Source organism: Chiroxiphia lanceolata, chromosome 4 (assembly GCF_009829145.1).
Source record: "Chiroxiphia lanceolata isolate bChiLan1 chromosome 4, bChiLan1.pri, whole genome shotgun sequence".
NCBI lineage: Eukaryota > Metazoa > Chordata > Aves > Passeriformes > Pipridae > Chiroxiphia > Chiroxiphia lanceolata.
The window spans coordinates 15,976,319-16,001,560 of NC_045640.1; the positions used below are offsets into that span (position 1 = coordinate 15,976,319).

The following is a 25,242-nucleotide window of genomic DNA, read 5'->3' on the forward strand; positions in this document are numbered from 1 at the left end:
TTAAAGTCTTTAATGGAAATTGAAAAGTCTCCAACATCGTCACTAAAATGTGCAGTGGGGACAAGTGGAAAAACTAAATTTATCACTGGAAAAACAAAGCCAATACTTTTGTGAGTGGCTGGAAAACAGTTTGGCACTGCAGTTACAGCACTTCAGTGTCTTATTTTTGCTATGAAAATTGTTTTTCTCAGTTTTCTTCAAGGCCAATCAGTAATCATTTGTTTTGTTGGGTGTGTTTTGGTCTGACAGTTTTCATGTTTCTCTCATTCACAGCCTGATTCCTCAGTTTGCTAAAGGACAGCTGATAAAACTCAGTTTCAGATAAACCAAAATTACATTTATGCCATAAATACCCTACATGATTATGGGAAGACACAGTCAGTCTCTTTTCATTGGCAATGAAATCAGTGTATAAAGCATTCTTGAATATCATTGTTCATTGTTTTCTCAGGGGAATCCTGCCAAATTCTCTTTTTTCAATACTATCCTTATCTGAACCTTTAAACCCTTTCTTTCTAAATGGTGAAAAGTAGTATCCTGCATACCCTGTAAAATCCTCTGTCTCTCTTTAGGGTATCCACATCCACTACACTCAATAAAGAGAAGAGTGTAAGGAAATATGTCATCTCATGACCACAGCAGTCATACCAATTGGTGTGCTGGGATTTGCCCAGTCACTAATAATTTACAATGGATTCTCTACTCTTTTTACTTAGCTCCTAATAGTGTTCAGAAATGTCTTAGTTTATGGTCTGGAATATCAGAAGCCGTTATAGTCAGATTGCATATTTCAGTGGTAAGATCACTGAAGATCTTCATCCTGAGGATGTACAAGAGATGTTACAGAATCACAGAATGGATAAGGTTGGAAGGGACTACTGGAGGTCCTCTAGTCCAATTCCCCTGCTTAAGCAGGATCCCCTAGAGCACGTTACTCAGGATTGTGTCCAGATAGCTTTTACAAGACTCCACAATCTCTCTGGGCAGTCTGTCCCAGTGCTCAGTCACTCCAACAGTAAAGAAGTTCTTCCTCATATTCAGGTGGAACTTCCCGTGCACTAGTTTCTGTCCATTGCCTCTTGTCCTATTGCTTGGCATCATCGAGAGGAGCCTGGATCCATCCTCTTGACACTCCCTTCAGATACTTACAGGCATTGATGAGGTCCCCTCTCAGTTGCCTCTTCGCAAGACTGACCACGTTCCCTCAGCCTGTCCTCGTAAAAGAGACACTCCAGTCCCTTAATCATCTTTGTTGCCCTTCTCCAGACATGCTTCAGGAGCTCCATGTCTCTCTCGTACTGAGAAACCCAGAACCAGTTCCTTTCACAGAAACTGCAAAGCACACTGAGCAACTAGGAATTTTAATTATGAATTAACAACCAAACCAGAGACTACACCAACGCTTCCAATTGGAACTGAGAGTTTCCCTCAGCTGGAGGAAAGCTGGACCATGGGCGGGGCTCAGGCCATGCAAGTCACCATCCATCAGCATCAAGCTGTTTCTTTGACTCAGAGGGACTTTGGAGAGCAGCAGCTAGGTTTTTTTTCCCTTGACATGAAATTCATATTAGGAATTATACTGAAAAGAGAACAACAGCAGCAAAGTTAGTCCATTTCTTTCAGTATGTTTTAAATTTATCCATACTCAATCATCACACTGTAACCATCACAGTGTCACAGGAATAGCTGGATGCTGCAGGATGGACAGGCCAGGACAGCTCTTCCTTGTAAGTAGCTTTCATGAGTCATTAATGTCTTTCTTCTCTCTGTTTGTGCTGTATGAGTATTAATTAACTCCTCTGGTACCACTGTAGGGCAAGAAATCATTGCCTTCCATATGGAAATAGAGAAATGAAGCAGATTATGTGATTTGCCCAAAGCTAAAAAGAGAATTGTTATCAGCATGAGGAGGAGAACTGATAATTTTTCTTAGTGCCTGGTCCTGTAATGCAATTAACAGAGCAACCTTCCTTCACCTCATCTTCTGCTGTGTTACCCTCCACCTGTGAATAGCACTGTCTCCAGCAGTGCTTGCTATCTGAAGCTGAATTTTACTGCTAAGATTAATTTCCACTCAACAGGATGACTCCAACCAATACATTTTTGCATCTAAGAGAAACATTAAAATCTACCTCTGATTAAAAGGGACATAAGAATCCCCTTAAACTGCAGCATGAGCTTGACACTTAAGTAATTTTCCAGGAACAAGCTGATGTTACAACAGCATTTTTTGTGCCACCTAGTGGTTGCAGAAAATTAGATGCCAAGCTCTGACCCAGCATGCCACCCAGCATCAGTGCCACAGTAAATCTTGCTCCTGCTCTGAGAACCCCAGCCCTGCTTAGGGCTGCTTGTTCCTTTTTCTTTTGCTGCTTCTATTGCCAGTGTTTCACTTGGGTGACTGTGAGCTGTGCCGCTAAAACTCCGGAAAACTGCAGTAAGAAGTGGTCTGAAAACAGAGTTAAGTAAATGGATATTCTCAGGAGCACTCTCAGCTTACATATATGCCATGTTTCTGTGGAATATTGAACACTTCCTCCACTGCTTGGAGAGCGTGAAGGAAACTGTGGGGACTGAGGAAACAACCAATAAATAGTATAAGCCTATATACACAGAATATTAGTAACTTGTTTCCTGAGGAAAAGGGTATAACTGGGTGCCTTAGAGAAGGTAAGTGGCTGCTCCACTGGGCTGACCTACCAGTGGGGAGGACAAGCAATACTCAGAGAGGAGCTCAGGGGTGGAGCTTGGACCTGGGGTTATTTTCAGACATGTTTTTATTCGCTTCTCGAAAAACACAGATAGGGACTGATTTCTGCACATAGCCATGAACTTCAAAAGCACAGTCAAAAGAAATATTCCCCTAGCAAGGGCAGTAAGGAAAGATTGCATCATATATGCTTAATTAAAAACTGTCTTGGAGAGTTAAGGAAAGCTGCACAGTAACATCAGCAATAGTGATATTTTTCCTACTTTTTATTCGAAACAGCACTACCTGCCTTTTTTAAAAATAAGCAAATTGCTGAACAACAACAAGAAACCAGAAATTTAGTATGCTTGAAATAGGTCAGCTCAATAGCTAAGGTCATGGCCACATAAATGATTTCGTAAGGGATTTAAGGTGCTTCTAAGCTAAAACATTTTAGCTGAGAATAGTCATGAGAATAAATATGATAGTCCCAATGCTGATAGGGTTTAAGATACAAAAAGCATGTTCATTTGTCACAACTGACCTTAGTGTTACATAGAAAGTTTAATACCATCTGCTAAGATAGTACTGGCCAAGTGAAGCTAAGCAGCTCACCAGACTTGGTCAACATTGTGTCATACTTTGTCTGTACACACATTAACACATTTGGTAAAAATATAACAGCTTGATGAGAAAAGCTTCCGTGTTTGGATTGGACTGCCTTTGACAATCCTTCAGCATCCCTGCGGCCCCAGCTCAAGCCAATGCCAAGTCCTTGGTAAATGAGCAGTCCAAAGACATCGAGTCCCCGCCACACTCCAAAACTCCTCACCCAGAGGCCACCCATCATGATTTCAGCAGCGGGAAATCCTGCTCCCACCCCAGCATAGGAGGGCTGCAAATAGATGGCCTCATGCAGATTCAGCTGTCGACCCAAGCTTGTCCCCTGTGCTAGTTAGGGCTCCCCCACTTCCTGCCAGGCACAATCAACCAAAGCAACAAGAGCTCTCTTATTCCCACTGGACAGGCCAACCTGGTTCATTTTGACTGAAAGAGGCCGGGAGACACACTTCAGAGCGCTTCGGACTGTGTGCCAGGGAAGACAGCATGGGCAGGCAGGTAGTGATCTCTCCAGCCATCACCCGACATGCATGTCTGCACCCTCTTTAAGCTGAAGAGGATCTGGGATGGCTGTGCCAGCAGAGCTGCGAGGGCAATAACCTCCAGCAGTGTGGCTTGTAATCTTCATCTGGCACAGCTCTCTACAAATAGAACATCTGCCCACAGCCCAAAGAGATGTTTCAAAACTGATTAAATTAGACCAGCACAAGCACCCATCTGGATACTTTTAGCGTTTTGGCTCCCATTCACCTTGCAAACAACAGCGATGGATAAAAATCATTTTCACCTGCCCCAGTTACAAAGTGGCCAGAAGGAAAGGAGGATGCATCAGTCATGCCAGAATCTTAAACTTTTGACAAGTATGTCTGACGAATCCTGATGAGGTTGTTTAAGTTGCCACCTGAGATCTCCTGCCCAGCATGGCCACAGCTGCAGAAGGGGCAGTGGGAGGAATGTGTTCCTGCAGCCATGCAAAGTCCAGTGTCTCAGCTCAAATGGGTGATTTCAGTGGGTCCAATGAGTTCAGGAATGGTTTACGCTGCACCACACCCTCGTCATTTACTGCATGGGAAACCTTCCCTTATCCTTTTGGCTCTTATGTTCCCTTACACAACAGTACTGGATAGCAAAGCATGTAGATGCTCCTCACATAATTTAATGAAGTGTTGAATGGGTTAAACAGCCTACAGAAGTGGCAAATCTACAAACAAAGGGAGCCAAAGCAGAACAGCAGCAACAAACTGTAGAGGGATAGTTACATTTTAAATAGCTACACATGTTTCTGCAGCAAGAGACTAACTATATCCTTAGTTTATATAACTCCTTATGCCAGCTAAGGCCAGATAAAAATAAATGGATTGATTCTAGATGAATTAGAATGTCCTCTAAGGATCTGGCATTTATCCAACCAAATTATTTGAAGATAAACCAATGCAAGTTTCGTGCATAAACATTAGAAAAACATATCATACAGCTTAAAACAAAAACAAAATCATCTATGACAACTGAGAGCACCATTGCCTTTTCAGTACCATTTGGAGTCTGCAGATAATGCAGGTCTCTAATAGATTTTTTCTAAACTCTTAATAAAAGCCTACAGTTTACATTATTTTAATGTACCTCTTACTTACTATGCCTTTATAAAATCCTTTTTAAGAAAAACAATTGGAATTTTAACTAGTTACAGATGATAGAGATAAAATTGGTCTTTACAAATCGGTATTTACAATAGGGTTTTCAAGGAGAACACTGTTTATATTTCCTAATGTTATCCAGGCTGTCTATTTGTAAATAAGAGTCAAAGGTTTACAAGTTTTAGGCTGCAATAAAAGTAAATCAGAATGAGGGAAGACCACAAGCAATGAAACCCCCTGATATGCTGGAGCTGCTTTATCCAACTGGATAAAGGCCACAGCAAGGGGCAACCAATAAGCTGAAGGGAACAGATGCCCTTCAAAAAATTTGGTTTTTTTACAGAGAGAATAGTATTGGTAACTCATCAAATGGTCAGATTGGACATCATGTGCCCTTGGCCTTTTCCTGGTATTCAGACTAGACCAGGATGGTAAACAGGCATGTACACAATCAGACAAGGAGGTCTCAGGGTTCATGAGCTGTCTGCTGTTTCTGGGAAGTTGTACAAGTTGACGGGTAAGAGGGATGCTGCACAAAGCCTCCATTTGGCCTCTGCCCACTGTAATTTTAGCTGCTATTGCGGGTGAGAAGGCTGAGGAGCCTCAGCCATGTTCTGCTGCTCCCCATATGATCCTGTCCACCTCCCACTCTCGGAACGTGTATATTCTTCCACGTGCACAAGCTCCCCTTTTGTTTACCACAGGGAGACTTGCACAATCTCTGGCTACATTCACTATTTCCTCTGAGATATTAAAAGGAAGCTGAGCATCTGTAAACAGCAGCAGCATCGTGTCTATACCATCCACTACACACAGCAGACCTTGGCTACCTGTCTGCCTCCAGCTCTTCGTGCCTTTGGACATAGAATGAGCTGCAGAGGCCCTGGCTCTCCCCAGGCCTCACTGCAGCACCCATCAAAAAGGCAGAAACATGAAAGGTTTAAAAAACTATAGAACAAAGGAAGCCCATAGCTAAGAGATGAAACTCCAAACCAAAACAAACTCTTTGGTTAATGGGACCCTTGTTTTTGCCAAACCCACTATGCTAATATGCAAGGGTGAGTCATTGCTGCCCTCTCTCCACAGCTGAGGGTCCCTGGAGAGGAGGCTGTTTTGGCTGCCATTACTTCTGTACGAGTGGTACCACCTCAGTTTCCAGGGCCCAAAAGAGAGGACTAGTCTTCAAAAGCCCACAATTGAAGAGAAGACAGTGACAGTGAGTGGGGCTTGCAACTATGCCCTACACCCCCACGGCCTTTCAACAGGTCCCTCTTCTGTAACTGCTGGCTTACTGCCAGGGAGAGGTGATTATGACATCTAGGCTCACCACAGCTTCAACATTCACAACAACAAAGTCTCTACTTCTGGGAGGAAAAGCAAGTTCCGTGTCTGAGATTTCCATTTAAAGGCTTTTCCCAGCCTTTTTCCAACTCAATCGGCTGTAGCATCATGCAGAGGAAACAACCCTTCACATTGCCATCTCCCTGCCACCACACAGCTCTTTAGACAGGTGCCCCTTTCTGTCCCCTGTGGACATCGTGGCAATCTAGAGGGAGATAGAGAGATGCACTGGGGTGGCTCAGCCTTCCCCTGGGCTTTGAATGCTGCTGTATCTCTCCTTTCCCCTCACCTCCAGCCTTACTCTCTGGCAATTAAACTGAAAAACCCACAGGACAACCAATGGACAGGGAACAAAGGAAAAAAGGGTCTTATATGTCTGTTGGGAGCAGAACAGATTTTGACTTTTGGGCTCCTGTTGCTGGGAAGAGAACTCAGCAATGTCAGGAGCCCAGTGAGGATAGAGGAGTTCTGTGCTGGCAGGCACAGGAGGAGCAGGAGGAGGGAAAACACTCTGACAAGGAATGGCAAATGTCATCACCCTGTAACCCAGCCAGAGCTGTGGTTGGGAGGACATGCCTTCATCAGTCACACCACTGCGTAGAGCTGGCTACTCGTGGAGAGTAAAGCAAGAGCCTGCACAGTCTGACAGCCCGAGGTTAAAACAGACAAATAAACAAACTTGATTATGAATAATAATGAGACACATCTGTATTAAGAAACCATGATTGTTTTGTTAAATGTGTGCCAAGGAAAGCAGTATTTTATAGAGTATTTGAAAGACTGTCCTTTGAGTTGTCTGTAGCAAACACATGAGAGTTTATGCAGCTTTGATGAATTCAAAAGGCTTTTTTTCTTCTTCTAAAAGCTGCCAATGTCTCCTAGAAAAACATTATGTTTACTTTTTACTACTTTCCTTGGCTTTTAAGTCTAGTAGAATGACGATCACTACAATGGGCAGAGGTCAGATAACACAATGACAGGCAGCTGCAGTTTTTGCAGCTGTACTGCATTTTTGTTAGAGATGACGGGTTTATGCTGACCTGAGGACATAACATGATAACTGTCTTGTGTGCCATTCAGAATCTTGCTTACTAATGTTAATACCCTACAGAAGAGTGGATGGCTCTTACAATTTAGTGGACCATACAACCACCGGAGTTTTTAATTGTAAATTTTTAATATTCAACGAAGAAAAATCTGTGGCCATCACAATGTTACTGCTTTTCCAAGAAAGATAACATACTAATGAGCAGATTAATCACTGTCCCTTATAAAGCAAGAAATAGAAGGAATTAAACTAAATTATTAGCTAAAAAGATTTAAGGGAGACAAAAACGTTTAAGGGAGAAAAAAAGTTTAAGGGAGACAAATGCATACTGTGCATAATTAATTTAACAAATTTACCAATTATAAGAAATGTTGTGAAAAGCCAGAGTTTAAATTCTTTCCAAGTTTATGGATAAAGGGTCCAGCAAGGTTGACAAGAAAGCAAGGATTCAGAAAATATTTCCAATTTGGAAGACCTCAGTTGCAGGGTACTGGAACCAGGAAGATAATCTCCTGGCAAGCATTGCTGCAGTTCCCATATCCTTGTGAAGAGCATAAGAGCCTGCTACAGGACACTGCCCAAGAGCGAGGGTGCAGGGCTAGAAGTGCTTTTGATCATATTTACCAGAATACTTCATATGTAATATTGATCCCAAAATAGAGACATAATTAAATAACTGTTATGGATGATTTCATAATTGCCCCAAGAGAACAAGTTGGGACACCAATTAATTTTATTGAGAAGGAACAGCAGTGGCTTTTGAACTTCTGCAGAGACCTAGTTTCCTGCATTAACAAAATAAGTAAAATAAATACAAACTATAAAAGAGAAGCTATGCCAACAAAATTGTCTCCAAATGAAGTGCTTTGGTGTTCTCTTCCATGAGCTGATAAATTCATGAAACTTATTTTTTTAACTTTACAGTGTGTATACATATATATATTTGCACATACATATATTAAAACTTTCCCAAACACAGAGGAAAAACAGAAGCCTCATAAGAAATCAGTCTCACAGTGAGAAAGGGAGAATTCTAAGCAGGAAAGACATGACTTTTGAGCATAGAAGAGTTTTCAATTGCAGTTATCCTGTTCAAGACATAATGTGTATTTTAAGCAATAAACAAAATCACACATACCAGAACAGAACTTTCTGCAATGTCCAATGAAGATACCTATAACAAAGATAAAACCAGCTTATTACATGTAGGCTTACTGTTTATCAGCTAGAAACAAATCTAAGTACATCGTTAATTCAGGCCATCAGAGAATAGATCTGTATTAAAGAAAATTAACTCCATCAGTCAAAGTCAAATAGAAAAAAAATCTCTAATAATATCTTTGACATAAAATGTATCCACCATGCTCCAGGGCCTTGAAGAAAAGCTAAGTGAAAATGAGACTCCTTCGGCTGGTAAATGTAAAGATGTGCACACACACGTGCACATATACACATATTTATCTGTGATGAAATTATACCCTGGCTGAGGGAAAAGCAGCTGCCTGAACTGATCTGAAAGGCTTTAAATTATAATATTTTTTTTCAGTTTTATATCTTGATTCAATGCCATAAAACTTAAATGGTTTTATCACTGAAAGGAAAGGTCATTTTAACCAAGGCAAGAGAAAGCTTCTCCATGTTTTATGTATTTTCAGCTTTATTTGCAAGTCAATACGTTCTGAATCTCTGTAGGTTTCCATTAAAGTGGAAATTGCAAAACCCTTTACCCTGATGAAAGCTTGAAGCTGATATGCTCTAAGCCCTGCATGACTCCTCTTTTTTATATATATTTTATTTGTATTAATAATTATGTAAGGAAATTTCTGGAGGACAGATCATTAGAAGTGGTTCTGCCATACTGCTTCTCTCAGACTAGCCAGAATTTCTTAAGAAATAAATTTAAATTGAGGTTACTGTTTAAAATTCAAAAAGGCTCATGGCAGACTGCTGCCATGCACTTGCAACTGCAAAATAACATTGAGTTTATTGTCATCATTGTAAATTATGTCTGTAGATACTTGAATAAGGAGCTGAGCAAAACTCCAGACCCTACAATAAGGCAAAGTTATATTCACTCATTATGGAATTGTGAAGACAGTTGTCTATAACCCCTTTTCTTTTTAAGAAATATGCCTACTTAGGCATAACCCAGTAAGTACCACTACCCTGGGGTGCGTTTGCACTGCAGGTGCAGCCCAAGACTGTGTCACCTGTGGATATGACTGTGTGCCACCTCTGTGTCCTGTTATTCCTGTGATGCTGTGTCTGGGCAATCCAGCTGGTACCCACCTGTGCCTCACAGCCTGGGGTCCACCCACATGTGCCTTTGCTGGCTGTGCAGACCAAACTCAGCACGCTGCTGCATTTGGGTCAGATGGCTCCAGCTATGCCATTTGCTACAGGGGCATCTTAACCAACCTGGGGAAGATCAGCTGGACTGGGAATGTCCCAGGGTGACTCTAACACCCCATGATTCAAGGTTAGGTGGGACTTGTTGACAGACAGAGATCAGGGGAAATTAAAGTGAAAATGAGATTAAATTGGTTGCTAAACACTCTGTGACCTTCAGACCATCTGGGAATGCCCACTTAAATCCCATGGAGACTGTTCTGAGATCACCCTGAGTCATCACACACACATGCAAAACAAAATCAAGGTAAAGCCTGCTCCTTACCAGCCAAAGGCCAGACTTTCCTACTGAAGAGTGGCATGATGACTGACAGCTGCAGCTTTTTCATGCTATTCCCTGGAAGAACGCAAGGAAACAAACACTTCCTAGATAGGATGGATTTCAAAAGAAGCCAGTCCAGTTACTGTGGCAAGAACTTAAGTGAGAAAACACCTTCTGTTACAGAGTCAGAAATGACCGGTTATCAGGTGCTAGACCTCATCACCACTGTAATGAAAAAGCTGAAAGAATTATGCTGACTTCATCCATTTTAATCTTCCATGACAGAATTGATTTGAAATACGAAATGGCAGTTCATAATTACGCAAGAAAAGCAGAATCTGAAAAGAATAACCTGCTTTTGCGTTCACAATATTATCCCTGATATTATTGATGTTTTTGTTTTACTGATGAAAAAATAGAAGCATGTAAGATTAAATAATTGGCATGGAATAGACATTTCTGTTCAAGGAACAGAAATTAGATCTCCTGAAAGAAAACTCTGTGCTCTGTTCTCTTTCTTCCTCTCTGTGAATTTGATCAAATGCCACTAATAAGAGAGAAATTTGCATTTGATTTCAGTATGTACAGAAGCAGGTTGACAAATGATTATGTGTATCAAATTGAAGTTATCATATCACAGAGAAAACTGTCATTCTTCTAAGTGAATTTGTGTCAGACAAATTTGCGTCAGACAAATTTATGTCAAACAAAAGAATACAAAGCTCTCCTCTCCTCTCAATATCTTATGCTTATTAGATTCTTTTTAAAGACTTATCAGGATATATTGCAATTAGGATATATATATATTAGACTAGAGCAGTTAGCTGAATAGATGTATAGACTTTCCAGAGTTCTATATAACAGCATGAGTTTTTGCTTTCAAGGTTTGTACAAATTAGAAAACAAATAACTGAGATAATTCTTTCTTTTTCTTCCAAGCTTTTTACTTGGAGATTTAAAGCTGCCTGCCTGAATTGTCCAAGTCAGAAACACAGAGGAAAAAAATTAGTGTCAGTGTTACTTTGAAAAGAAAAAGGTCTTAAAACAGCTTTTAGATTTAACAATGTGTTGTAAGAACAATCCAAATTTTTTTTTCAAATAAGCAAGCTTGACACTTGCATCTTCACAATACATGGGAAGTCATGTATTTTTAAACTCTAAACAACTTGGACTGAGACTCAGCAAATCTAAACAGTCCAACACAGAAATGATTCTCATCAGGAGACTGATGAAAGCAAGACAAAACTCTGAAGGACACAGTTTGGCTATGTGGTTCAGTGAATGCCTCAGTAAGAAGAGACATAAGGATCCATATGGTATTAACAGACCTTTGAATGCTTTGTGCTGAAAAGTGTTGTTTCCATATGTGTAGAGTGGACTCATGCTGCCAGACTGGGATCACAATGGGTTTTTTCTCTTTGAACCTGTCAGAGCCATGAAGTCACTGACATCCCTGAAATCCCTGCCAGCCTCTCCTGGGGTGTCCCATTACCTTGCTCATGGTCCAGGACCCCATTTCAGGCCAGCTGACCCACATCCACAGGCTGATATCCTGGTCTGGCCTCAGATGCAGAAGGTGCCTCTGGCTGCCTCCAGGCTGCCCTGGTCCCTGATGGGGTGATGGGATGGTCTCTGGCTGGTGAGATCCTGCCCTGCTACCCAGTTCCCTGTAAGTTCTATCGGTCACAGTCCCAGGGAGAAGCCAGACCTTGCCCAACACAAACACCTCCACAAGATATAAAGTTGCAGAACATCAACTCAATCAACTAGAAACGCAGGTCCTGTGTGAGTGCTTGCTGGGTACCAATGGGATGCCAGAGGGTGGGCTTGGGTGGAGCTAGCACTCTTGTGAAGTCTGATGGGAGATGGGATGCATTGTCCCTTCTGCTCTTCTATGGAAACAGAAGTCTTTGTTTCAGTAAGAAAACACAGAATTTAAATGGAATTTTATTTTACAGCTACAAACTGTTTAGAGCTGTCTTTCTAACGTGCATGACCTTCAGTCTCACAAAGAGGTCAACCTCCCCGAAAATAAAAGGTTTGATTTAATCAAAAAGACCTGCTATTACTAAAAGCAGACATGACATAAATTTCATTCTATTTTTATATCTTCCTGGCTCCAGTCTCCTGATTCTGACATTAACCATAACAATCACACATGTGGCTAAACAGGGCCAAATTCTCCTCTTTTTTTATTCCAGTATAAATATGGAAGTAATACTGTTGAAGTAATAGCTTTGAGGTAGGCTCTCTCCACAAGAACAGGACTTTTCTCAGAACAGCCACAGTCAGGCAAGTATGTTGATTTTGAGGCCAGATTTTTACTGACAAGTTAGGGATCTAGAGTGGGGGGAGACCACCAGGGTTGACATGAGAGCCTGGCAGTCCCAGAGGCTGGGGACAGAGGCTAGTGTGGGTGGCATTTTGAGAAGCAAGTGAGGCTTCAAAGCCCTCATGCCATTTTCAAAATGCCTTAGGCTATCAGAAGTAAAAGCTCCACTGATTTACAATAAAACTTAAGCATTCAAAACGCATTTATCTTTTGTGCTGATGAGACATGGCCACCTAAGATTCACACCTCTGTGAAATTTAGATTCACAGTTGCAACCTCTCCCTTAAGTTTGACTTCAGTTTCATGTTGAGACTCTATCTTTCCTGCCCTTGAACATGCCAACATTACACTGAGGGTCAGAAGATGGAGACCTTGCAGCTAATTCTGGGCAGGGGATATTGTGGTGTCCTGTGGATGTAGTCCTGCAAGAAAGCTATCAGCATTGGCATGGCTACAGATTACTCAGGCATTGAGCCATGTCAGGTGTTCACAGCCTGGGTCTGTGTCACCCAGCTAGGCAAAACTTCCAGTTTTCCTCCCGGAAAACCTAAAGGCTTGCTGTGTTGCAAGGGCACCCTTTGTACACCTAAAAACATTGCTGACTTAACTATGACCATCTGCAGTTTGAAAAAATTTACTCGTGTCAAGCCGTGGACAGACATCCCCTTCCATGTACAGCAGTACAGGAACAAGAGGTTGCCACTCAGCTGAACAGCTGAACACAGCTGCTCCCTGCCCTGGATCACAGCCTACACTACTCTGTGGGACAAGTTTGTGGGAGCCGTCCCCAACTTTTTTCGGGGAAAATGAACCATCTTAGTCCTGCCAAAGCATTTAAATTGCTCCTTCAGTCTTCTCCCAGTTTGATGCAGAATGTAGTCCCTGGCTGGATGCCTGCTTTTCCGCAGGGTTCCCAGAAAGGCACAGTGCTGGGGTGATATCATTTGATGAACTTCCAGAAGAAAACAATGTGCTGGGGGAGGAGTGTCCCTTTGAGGGTCTGGAAGCTTTCTTCTCCTCATGTTATCTTCTTAAACGGTGAACATTGTTCTTTGGTGCAATATGCGGTAACAAGGGAACAACTAGGTGAAGGACAATCCATCTTCAGAAGTGTCTGTGACCTAATAAATGACATTTACTTTGCGGGGATGAGAACCAAGTCATGCCCAGGGACTACAACATACTCAGCTGTATATTCAGCAAAGTTCCCAAAGTTGTTCTCACTTTGCTGGCTGGTCCCCATCAGTCAAAGTGGTTGCTCTCACAATGGTAGCTCTTTATGGACTTTTGCTTAAGAAGCCCAGGTGCAAACACAATTGAACACAAGGCACAGGGCAGTGGAAATCTGTCCCCTATAACTCGTGGCAATAAGCTATGATTTTCTTCTTGTTTGTTCCCATGTACCTTGCAGCCTGAAATTTTATTTTTTCATCTTCTGTTTTTCCTCTCTTTGTGACATCCAAAATAGTTTTCCCAATCTGTTCTCTATTTCTCTTCTATCATCGCAAGGTTGGTAAAGCAAAATGATCCAAGACAGGAGACGGAAATTTTCCCGGTAAGGGCGGCTGTAGAACCAAGAAGAGGAAGCCTGCTTGAACTGAAAGGCACTCCACAGGAGAGGGGCACTTTGCTGTAGGCATCTATCCACATCTTTAGATGCCTACATGCTTTCATATGCTTTATTCCAGTTCAGATCCATAACCAACCCTCCAAATTGTAGGTCATCCCTGAAGACAGTTTCTGATTAATGGCTCTTTTCTCATTTTAAGAAAATGGAGAAAACCTTTTAAAGGAGCTTGTTCCTGACATGGAGGGTCACTCATATCCTGAGTCTTACAGTGTTAAATCCTGGCCATTTTTCACTACATTGCAAGCAAACATTTTATCGTCTTCATGTTACTTGCCAACTGTAAGCAACTGGCCTTGTTTCTCGGCTCTCTGTCAAAACAAATTCTATCAGGTTTTATTTATTTGTGTGTTCTGGCATAGCTGGCAGTGAAACTGCTTTGCCTGCCAGGATTCTTGTTAAAATGTCCCCCAGCTGAGTCAAGCTACCTCACCAACACACCTTGACCAGATTCTAGGGCATTTTTCGGAAAAACAACCTTTCAAATAATGGGAATACCTGGAACCAGAGAGACTATGTTTCAAGTCAAACACTGAGATATAAAATTGTTCCCACTTCTTTGATATTTTGAAAATCAAACACATTGAACTTCTGGTCTTTATTATAAGCACTCAATTTTTTCATGAAGACTTGAGACATGGTTGAAGAATCTGACTGCATTCAACATAGTTATGAAGGAGACTGTTCAAACATGACTGAGTACAAACTTAAATGAGACTGTTAAATGTCAGCACTGCTAATGGGGTCTTTAAAGACTGTTTTCTCAGGAATATTAGCTAATGTTCCTTCCCACTGGCTGACTGATTCCTTTGGGCACCACCAGCCATTCCAGCACTGGGAATCAAAAGTTCGGACTGCTCAAAAATTTTCGAGTCACTCTCCCCCTCTTATACAAGGGAAGCAAAGACAATGTAAAGCCACATGAAGATTGCTGAATTGCATAGATAACCCAAGGAGTGTGCTGGTGGCCAGCTGTGGTCTTGATTCCTTAGAGTAAGGTGTGGTCTTAATGGGTGGAGCTCTGGAGGTCCAGCACAGCTGCCATAACACAATGGGAGATGTATAAAGCTGCGGCCAACTGAGGGTGGATGAAAAATGTAAAAAAAAAAGGGGGGGGAAAAGTCCACAATTAGGACTCAAATTTTAAATGGCACAAAAATCTGCAAAGAAACTGCAGAGTCTAGTGTGCCAAACTATAAACCACTGTTTCTGAGGCTTTGTAGAAAGGTCAGTGGTGGTGGTAAATTGACTGGCAGGTTTGAAACCTTCAGGCATGTGGACACAATTGACTTTCATGGATCATGTTTTGAGAAGGAAAAAACAGGCATAGCCAATGAAATTTCAATCAAATTTTTGAAGGTGTCCCCTTCTGCTTCTCATCCTAACTTATTACCTCCTCCTCCACCTTGTTTCTCCTGCCACAGCTACTGGACAGAAGAGCCAGGGAAGGTCTGTACATTCTGTACATCTCACAGTGGGTGTTCAAGGTAGCAATGTGAGGTAATATGGGCCTTTGCTTTTGGAAAGCCAGAGGATATATAGACTACCTTATTCTTCACCACTAGTCCATTGCCAGTGCTGCAACAGAAAAAGCCCACAAGCATCACAACTTCTTGTCTACGTTTTCTTGCACAAGGAAGTTAAAACACACCCTCTTCTACTGCTCAAACAGTTGTGCATATGTATTGGAAGGGAACTAAAAGCTAGCAAGGAAAGTAAGAACACAGCCAGGATAACCTGTGACTAATAGCTATTGGCCCTTGTCCCGGCTTTTATTTATAACAGATTCACAGGAAATCTTCTAGGATTGTTTCAAAACAATGCCAATTAGTAAATTTTAGAATTAGCTCTGCATAGTTGGACAAGGAAGAAAGATTAGATCATATACCAGGAAGTCTTAAAACTGGGAATTTGCTACAACCCCTTAATTCCTAAATTTAAAAAACTGTTAATGACATAGTCTGATTATACCAGTACTGAAATGAGATTTCCCAATGTCTTGATGTTAAAGACCCTCTGTCCAGCACCTAGCTTCAATGGGAATGCAACTTACAGAGTATGTTCTCAAGGTAGAAGATATAATCATGGAATAGTTTGTGTTGCAAGGGACCTTTAAAAGTTACCTAGTCCAACTCCCCTGCAATCAGCAGGGCCATCTTCAACTAGATCATGTTGCTCAGAGCACCATCCAACCTGGCCTTGAATGTTTCCAGGAATGGGGCATCCACCATCTCTCTGGGCAACTTGTTCCAGTGTTTTGCTACGGTCATTATAAAAAATTTCTTCCTTATATCTAGTTTAAATCTACCCTATTTTACTTTAAAGCCATTACCCCTGTCTTATCGCAACAGGTCCTACTAAAAAGTCAGTTGACATCTTTCTTATAAGAGCTCTGTTTAAGTCCTGACTCTCTCAGCTTGTCTTCATAGGAGAGGTGCTCCGGCCCTTTGATCATCTTTGTGGCCCTCCTCTGGACCTGCTCCAACAGGTCCATGTCTTTCCTGTGCTGGGGACCCCAGAGCTGGATGCAGCACTCTAGGTGGGGTCTCACTAGAGTGGACCAGAGTGGTAGAATCACCTCCCTCGACCTGCTTGTCACACTGCTTTGGATTCTTTAGACCTGCCACCTTAACTGCAACAAGGTACTAGGTCCAGAATTGCTTTTTAGTGTTTTTCCAGTATCAGATGAATGAGATGATCTTTTGAACAGTGGACAAAGGAATCAGCCACTCTCACTTAGAAAATGTATTCCAGAAATCACTCTGAACAATCTGGTCCAGTGAAAACTGTCCCTGCCCACAGCAGGAAGGTTGGAACTAGTTGATCTTTAAGGGCCTTTCCAACACAGACCATCCTATGATTCTATGATTAGAATTGATCATCATGTCCATCACTTTTCAGTGAATGCCTTGATGTGCACTCTTGCTTTGTCTAGTAGAATTGAGATCTATTGAAATGCCATTTCCTACACTTGGAATAACATTATTCTAACCCTGTGTTCATATAATTCTTATTATTATTTTTGGTGATGGTTATGATGACGATGACTCTTATTGTTGCAAAGAATGTGCTTTTTCTGGCTTTCAGTATTTGGAAAAATACATTGAACTGTTCAGATTTTGCTTTTCCCCAGAGAAAAATTACTTGGCAGATATAAATCACTTTGTTTCCTACCCCAGTTTATGGACAAAAGTCTGTATCTTTGAAAAGGACAACAAGAGGCCAAGAACAAAGTGCAATTTATGACTCACTTTCTGCCTACCAGTTAACTCTCTGGCAACAAATATTTCAGTGCAACTTAGGTGACTCCTGAGAAAGTGATCTGAGAGGTCTATTACACCCTCTAACTTCATAAACCCGTGTGAACTGAAATCTCTGATTGTGGCCTCCTAATTTCGCCTGAAATCAAAAAAACCCATGGCTGTATGTTCTTATTCACCTTTAGCATTACAATGGCGCTTTTAGAGCACTCACTGGGAAACAAGGGGCATGGGTTCAACACTGCACATCCTCCCTCGGTCTGAGGAGATTCACACTTACCAGAGACTTCTGCAATAGCAGAAAGGCACCTTCCCCCCTCCTTTTAAAACAACTACTCCTATGCATGAAGAAATGGAAGAGTCTGAAGTCAAAGGGCAAGAGAAGTTTTGATTCTCTGGCCTAATGCCTGGTTTCCTGAATGTCATTTGTTGTCTACCACTGTTGGAAGCAGCTCGTATTCTCCCCAAGACTAAATTCAGTCCCATAAACATCATCACCTGAACATTATCCCCATTATCTCCCACTCCAGCTCTCTTCCCCTTCCTGCAGTCCCACCATTCTGTTTCACAGAGCCATCACCCCTTAAGCTCTCCAAGCCATAGCTGAAAGCTTTGCCACCTTCATAAATTGGTTGTCCAACCACAACACCCCAGGCATCTAAGGCACATTCCTATCTCAACAACCCCGTTACCCTCACCTTCCCCAAACGACCTTTTTCCCTTGCTCTTTTCAGAAATACATGTCCCAGACTAATTAATTTCCTGTAGGCACATGAGAGGAACAGCAGGGGAGGTCTGGGAGCTGCAGACAGATTCACACATCAATAAGTTACTGGCCAGCCAGTGACAGGAGCAGCTGTGTGACGGCGCTCACTCTGATTTGTAAAAGATCCTGGACACAGGCAAAACCAGCAGTTGTTGAGACTATTTTTGCTTGGATTACATGCAACACAGTGTGGGAACACCTGGCCTACTGATTCAGACTTTCATCTGGCAAAGGGCAGGATTTTTTTCCAGTCCTGGATCCTTAGCTCATGTCTGCTTCTTATCCATGAGCTTTGTGCAGCCTTAACCATGAACTCCCCCAAAGCTGTTACCTCCTGGCTATGTGTTTAAAGTTGTTCTCTGCAGAGAGCTTTGTTGTCACTGATTTAAGTTGTAGGAAAATCCATGAGTTTTATTTGGGTATGCTCAGTAGTACATCAGAGCAAATGTCACTGTGAAGTTTGTCCTTGTAACTAACAACTGCCTTGGAGTTATCTTTTGCTACTCTGCTGTAATGTTAAGCATTCATATGCTAATCCACTTGTGGAGGCTGTTGTGCCTGACTGTACTGTAAGGCTCTATCAGATGATGGCAAAATCAATAGTTTGGTTTCTGCCAATTTGATGCAAGGTGCTCAATACGAAAAGCAGAATGTATCTCACTGAAGAGAATTTTGGAGCATCTTTTATTTCTCCCCAACTAAAATATTTTCATGTTTTTTCCTGCATTACCACTTACACCAAGACAGTTTCTAATTTTCTGTTCCGTAAAACAGAAAAGATTCTTCTTAAAAACTGTGTATACATACATGTATATGTATAAGCTAGTCTCTTCCCTGATGAATAGATCTGACCAGGGCATATACCTGCTGAAATTTACTTATGAACTGCAAATAAATGTAATGGCTTAGGGTTTTAAATCAATCAGTCAGTACCAATCAGTATCACAAAGAAAGGAATGAGAACAACAATTTCTAGATCAATTCACTGTGCAATTTCTTTGACTCTGAGCTTGAGAATGAATCTGGTAACCAGTGGTGTTCCCCAGTGCTCAGTGTTGGGGTCAGCCTTGTTCAATATCCTCATCAGTGATCTAGACAAGAGGACCAAGTGTACACTCAGTCACTTTGCACATGATGCTAAGTTGGGCAGGAGTGCTGATCTCCTGCAGGATAAGAAGGCTGTGCAGAGGGATCTGGACAGGCTGGATCTATGGGCAGAGGACAACAGTATGAAGTTAAACATGGCAAAGTGCTGAGTCCTGCACCTGCGTTACAACAAGAGCATGAAGCGCTACAGTCTGGAGCAGTGGCTGAAAAACTGCCCAGTGGAAAAGGACCTGGGGGCACTGTTTGACAGCAGCTGACCATGAGCCAGCAGTGTGTCAAGGTGGTCAAGAACGTCAAGGGCATCCTGACTTGTATCAGAAATACTGTGGCCAGCAGGATAAGGGCAGTGATTGTCTCCCCGTGCTCAGTGCTGGTGAGACCATACCTCGAATCCTGTGTCCAGTTTTGGGCCCCTCATAACAAGAAAGACATTGAGGTGCTGGAGCATGCCCAGAGAAGGGCAACAGAACTGGTGAAGGGTATGGAACTGGTCTCATGAGGAGCAATTGAGCAAGCTGGGGTTGCTTAGCCTGGAGAAAAGGAGGCTCCAGGGAGACCTTATCACTCTCTACAACTCCCTGAAAGGAGGTTGTGGCAAGGTGGGGCTCAATCTCTTCTCCCAGGCAACAAGTGAGAGAAATGACGGAAATGATGTCAAGTTGCAGCGGGTGAGGTTTAGATTGGATATTAGGAAAACTATATTCATGGAAAGGGTTGTCAAGCATTGGAACAGGATGCCCAGGGAATTGGAGTCACCATCCCTGGAAATGTTCAAGAAAAGTGTGGATATGGCATGGTTTAGTGGTGAACATAGTGATAGTGCTAGGTGGATGGCTGGATGTGAAAATCTTATCTTAAAGGTCTTTTCCAACCTTAATGATTCTATGATTCACTGTAAAAAAATATAGGTTGCATTTCACACAGATATTTTTCTCAATCCCCCATTCTATTTCTTCTTTTTTCTCCCCACAGAAACCAGCGGACTCTGATTTCCTTGAATGCTGTAAATTATCCCTGAAGGAATGGACAACTCCAACAAAAAACCACACACAAGTTTTCTGAGAAGATAGCAAAGGAATTAGAAAAAACAGCTTGACTTGCAGATTCTCACCTGACCCGTGAGTGACTCTCTGCTAATGCAACACTAAATTAAGACACCTTTGTACATTAGGTACTGCAATCCCTCAGCATGTCACTGTTTGTACAGTGACTTTTCTTTAGTATCCCAGTATACAGTGGAACAGAGAAATCTAATCTCCATTCAATAGTTTATGGAAACAACTAAATACTATATATAAAGCTTTAAACAATTTTCTTGCAAGACATTGCAACACAGTTCATTTCATAAGACAGGGCTTAAAAAAAACTGTTAGCAGCCCATTCACACTCCATCTGTTCCCCTGCAGGGCAGCTGCCTTATTCCATCCGACTGACTAGGGTGAAGTGGTTATTTGTGCTGTTTCCAACCATGCGCTGAAGCTGCCCTCTCTTACTGCCGTCCCTTCTGCAGGTTCAGCAAGTTTCTGCTGCAGTTATCTGAGTTGGAGATTCATTTGCCACCATAAGGGCAAATTTCAAAATTAAATGAAAGTGTAAGCTTTATCCTCACTAGAAGAGACTGTTCCTACAGGCATATCATCCTAGCACAGACATAACTCCCTCAGCAAGAGGGCTTTTCTCTGTAAAGCTTGTGTAGGGCCTAAAGACAAAATAAACCTAGGCAAGCAAAGGACTTTGAATTGAAAAATTCAGATTCTTTTTTTCATGTGTCAACATTTGACCCAAAAAAAGCTGATATTCACCGTGTCAGTCTAGAGGCTACTTACTTGAGAGACATACAGCAACATATATGACCAGAAAAAGCTCCAACTGGACAGAATTTCCTCCTTGCCTCCTTCATGGATTTTGGTAATGCAGAAATCCAAGATGGAGCTCTGCACCCATACCTGTGCATAATGCATCACAATGTCACACTTTTTTGCATATTCAGAGACATTTGCATGTGACTGGAGTGTCATAATATGCATAGTTTTACTCACATGTATTTTTTCCAGATGCCAGGATGTTTGTGTTGCTGTACGTTACAAGTTTTGCCATCTATACAAGTGAGCAACCACTTCAAAGCCAGCTGAAAGGAGAAAATTACTACACCAGATACATATGTAGCATCCCTGGTTTGCCAGGCCCTGCAGGTCCCCCTGGAGCCAGCGGGTCCCCGGGGCCACATGGACGCATTGGTCTTCCAGGAAGAGATGGTAGAGATGGCAGGAAGGGAGAAAAAGGTGAAAAAGGGAGTGCAGGTATTGAATATTTGTGTAACCTAACACAACAAAGACCTTTCATCATCACTGTCATACTTACATATGTGCGTGTGTGTGTGTGTGTGTGCATATATAAATATATATATATATAAATATATATATATAAATATATGTCTATATATGAGGTGAATGTGTGCATGTATCTGTGTAGGTTTAAGTGTGATGCATGCACATATATATAGTGAAAGAAAATATGCAGATATATTTTAGACATGTCTAATATGCACATACTGACATCAATGTAAAGAAAAGTAAATGCACAGCCTTCCTGCACACAGATGCTAAAAGTTTGGGAAGAACGAAGCATGTGTGGTGTTAAATAAACAGTCTCATTTGTGCCCTTAGCCAGGAGTAAAAGTTTAGCAGATACTCAGGTACACACTAAAAATGCTCTAACTGTATGAGATATTTGGGCACAAGCATCACTACATAGGTAGCCACACCACTGTTCTTCCCATCAGCAGTGCCTGTAGTTCAGGCAGCAATAGACTGATTACATAAAATTCTTCGAAGTATAATCAAGATATGAAGAAAAGCAGGAACATAGAAATAAAGGACCTCCAGGCTGTGAGGCCTGGTCATCTCTTTCAACTTTACATTCTTTTCACAAACTTACTAGAAGATTTTGAAAGTATTTTTGGAGTATTTTGAAATTCTGACTCTCTTTTTTTTGTTTGTTCAGGCACACAGTAGCCCACACAATCATTTATTGAGTTGATATATGCAAACATTAACTAACTTAAAATGTTTTTGAAGGTTTAAGAGGAAAGACTGGGCCATTAGGACCAACTGGAGAGAAAGGAGACCAAGGTCAGTCTGGTAAAAAAGGACCTGGAGGACTGACTGGTGCCAAAGGTGAAGTAGGTCCAGCTGGACCACCTGGACCTAAGGGAGATAAAGGAGACCGAGGAGAGCGTGGTGCACCGGGGGTCTGTAAGTGTGGAAAGATAGTGCTGAAATCTGCCTTTTCTGTTGGCATCACCACGAGCTACCCAGAGGAAAAGATTACCATTGTATTCAATAAAGTCCTCTTCAATGAGGGGGGGAGCATTACAACCCTTCTACAGGGAGTTCATTTGTGCCATCCCAGGGATTTATTATTTTCTTATGATATCACCTTAGCAAACAAGCATCTTGCGATTGGGCTGGACACAATGGGAAGTACAGGATAAAGACATTTGATGCAAACACAGGCAACCATGACGTAGCTTCTGGATCTACGGTGATCTACCTTCAGCCAGAAGATGAAGTATGGCTCGAGATCTTCTACACTGATCAAAATGGTCTCTTTTCTGATCCAACGTGGGCAGACAGTTGTTTTCTGGATTTCTCTATACGTTGACACAGATTACCTTGATGCTTTATCAGATGAAGATGAGCTCTGAAGCAGATGATAACAAATGACATTCAAACTGGACACCCCAGCACTGGATTTTATCCAGTGTGTGTGGGAAAACATGAAGTTTGAAAGAAAAAAATAAAAAATCTGGGAGTTTATTCTTGCTGTATAGGAACCAGATCTGAGCTTGTAAGGATGTTTCTAGAACCTAAGCTGGATTTTAACTGAACAGCAGGATTATCAAAAGGAACTGTAACTAACAGAAGACTGCTTCACTCCAGGACTGACTCTTCCTGAAAGTTCTGTTTATAATACTATTTAAACAAATTTAAGATACTGTACATTGGATTTTATATAAAATATATTAAGTTGCAATATAGAATGGATATTTTGTATATGATATTAAAATAAAATTGAACAACTGACCACAATATCATCTTTGGTCATTTTAAGACAGGCAATACATTAAAAACAGATATAACAATGAATTCTTAAAAGGAGAGGGATATGTCTCTCAACAGGTCACAAGGACACTTCCATCTGATATTTACAAGAACGAATTACATTCATAACCAGCCAACCTCCCAATAAATATATGAAGATTTGTACTAGCTGAGGACTACCCAATACCTGTCATAAAGACCAGAACAAAGGTATTAAACATATCAAGAAATTAAAAACTTGGAGATCTGAAAACTTGGAGACAATCAGTCAGTATTCAATGTGAGTATTTTCAGTGTAATTCCAAGTGGGTTTGCTATTCTTTCAATGCCATCCTATATCTTTATGAGAAATATGGAAAAAAGTATAAGCTTTTTGTGGAAGAAAATTGTGGACTCCAAAAAAGGATAGAACAGTAACCAGTAATGTGCATAAATTATATGGAACATAGGGAGTCACATCATTAAAGCAGCCTTAGTTATATTCCAATATGGTCATATGCAATGAAATAAATGTAGGTCACACACAAAATGAAAAACTGCATTCAGGAAATCAATGAACTTAAAAAAGGTACATGGGACCTCATGGATCATCAGCTAAATATGAGTAATCAAAGTAGGCTCTTGCTATAGCCCTTTAGATGTATGATAAACAGAAGTAAAAGTAGGAGTAAAGAGTAGTTGCTTAGGAAGCTGCTACTTCTGTCATTGTTTCAAAAACTTACTTGAAAATTGGAAAACAAAATTGTTATAATTCTATTCATGCAGATTACATGAGGTCAACTTACTTTTCTTGTCAATGAGGCTATGAGGTAATTTGATCACAATCTGCAGGTATCTGGAGATAAAATTTCTGGTAGTAGCTGGTACTTCCTTCTATCAGATAGGAGTAGAGCAAGATTAATTGGTGAAAAACTATCAATCCCCACTGGAAATGAGGAAGTCATTTTACCAGTAGCAGCAATCAATCATTGTAAAAATATCTTGGAATATCATGAGTTCTCCAGCATTCAACACCAGCCAAGACTGGCAGTCTTTCACTGGGTGCTCTTACTTTCCAAGAATTTACAATCTTTTATTCATCTCATATTTACAGAAAACCTGATGTTTCTAGCAGTATTCAGATAACATCAAATGCTGGTGCTGTGTTGCACAGCTCTTGATCCCACTATAGTTATGACCAAGGCAGAGGGAAATTTCTAGGGGTTTTTCAGTGTACTTAATGAATTAAGAACATTACAACCAGATAAAATGACACAAAAATACCACTGAGATTGCAGAACAAGAATTACAGTTATGTGTGGAGCATAAGTCTATGCTCCCTGTGTCATGCCTTCATTTCCTCCCACATGAACACGCATGACTTTGTGTACATGACTGCTGCTTTATGCAGTGAACAAGTGCAAAGTCCTGACCACAAATCAAACTAGCAGTGCTTGTACAACAGTTATTTTATTTGACAGTGAGAGAGGTGTGATAGAAGACAAAAGTGGATTATTTTTCTAACTAGACATCTAATTTATTAGTGTCACACAAGGGCTTCTTTCTGTGAAAAATATGGAAGAGAACACTTAGAGATTCAGTTTATCACCCTGCTGTACAATCACTTATACATCAGCAAATTAAGCACAATGTGAGTGCAAAATGCAGCCCAATCATCATTTACAACAATGATTGATGCTGATGCTTCACAGCCATCAGTGCCTATACAAGGCACAAAGAGGACTGGCATTGCTCAGTGCCTGCCTGCACTGAATTCCACAGGACAGAACAGATGATCATATTGGGCCTGTGACTTCCAGGAAGCATAATTCAATAGATGCAGAACTGGACATATAATACATCTGATGTAGAGAAACCAACTTACAGAAGTATATAATTAGATTATTATCTTTCAAAATATGGAAATAAGTTTATGGCATTTGAATCAGTAGAAATTTTAGGTTAGTTTTCATTAGAATTTTTATTAGAATTAGATAATATTCTATAAAACCAAGCTTTCCTCAGACTATATAGAAATATATTTGGTAGTTACAATACATCCGG

The 25,242-nt window shown here is 41.2% G+C and overlaps 1 protein-coding gene across 1 annotated transcript in view; it reads left to right on the forward strand.

Moving 5' to 3' along the window:
• C1QTNF7 (C1q and TNF related 7) overlaps positions 1-23,187 on the forward strand; it is a 35,612-nt gene extending 12,425 nt beyond the window's left edge. The window contains 8 exon segments of the mRNA XM_032686961.1: positions 20,069-20,267; positions 21,151-21,396; positions 22,174-22,457; positions 22,460-22,484; positions 22,487-22,519; positions 22,522-22,563; positions 22,566-22,746; positions 22,748-23,187. Coding sequence (XP_032542852.1) covers positions 21,159-21,396; positions 22,174-22,457; positions 22,460-22,484; positions 22,487-22,519; positions 22,522-22,563; positions 22,566-22,746; positions 22,748-22,802 — 858 coding nt within the window. The 5' untranslated portion in view covers positions 20,069-20,267; positions 21,151-21,158 and the 3' untranslated portion in view covers positions 22,803-23,187.
• Positions 23,188-25,242: the final 2,055 nt, after the last annotated feature.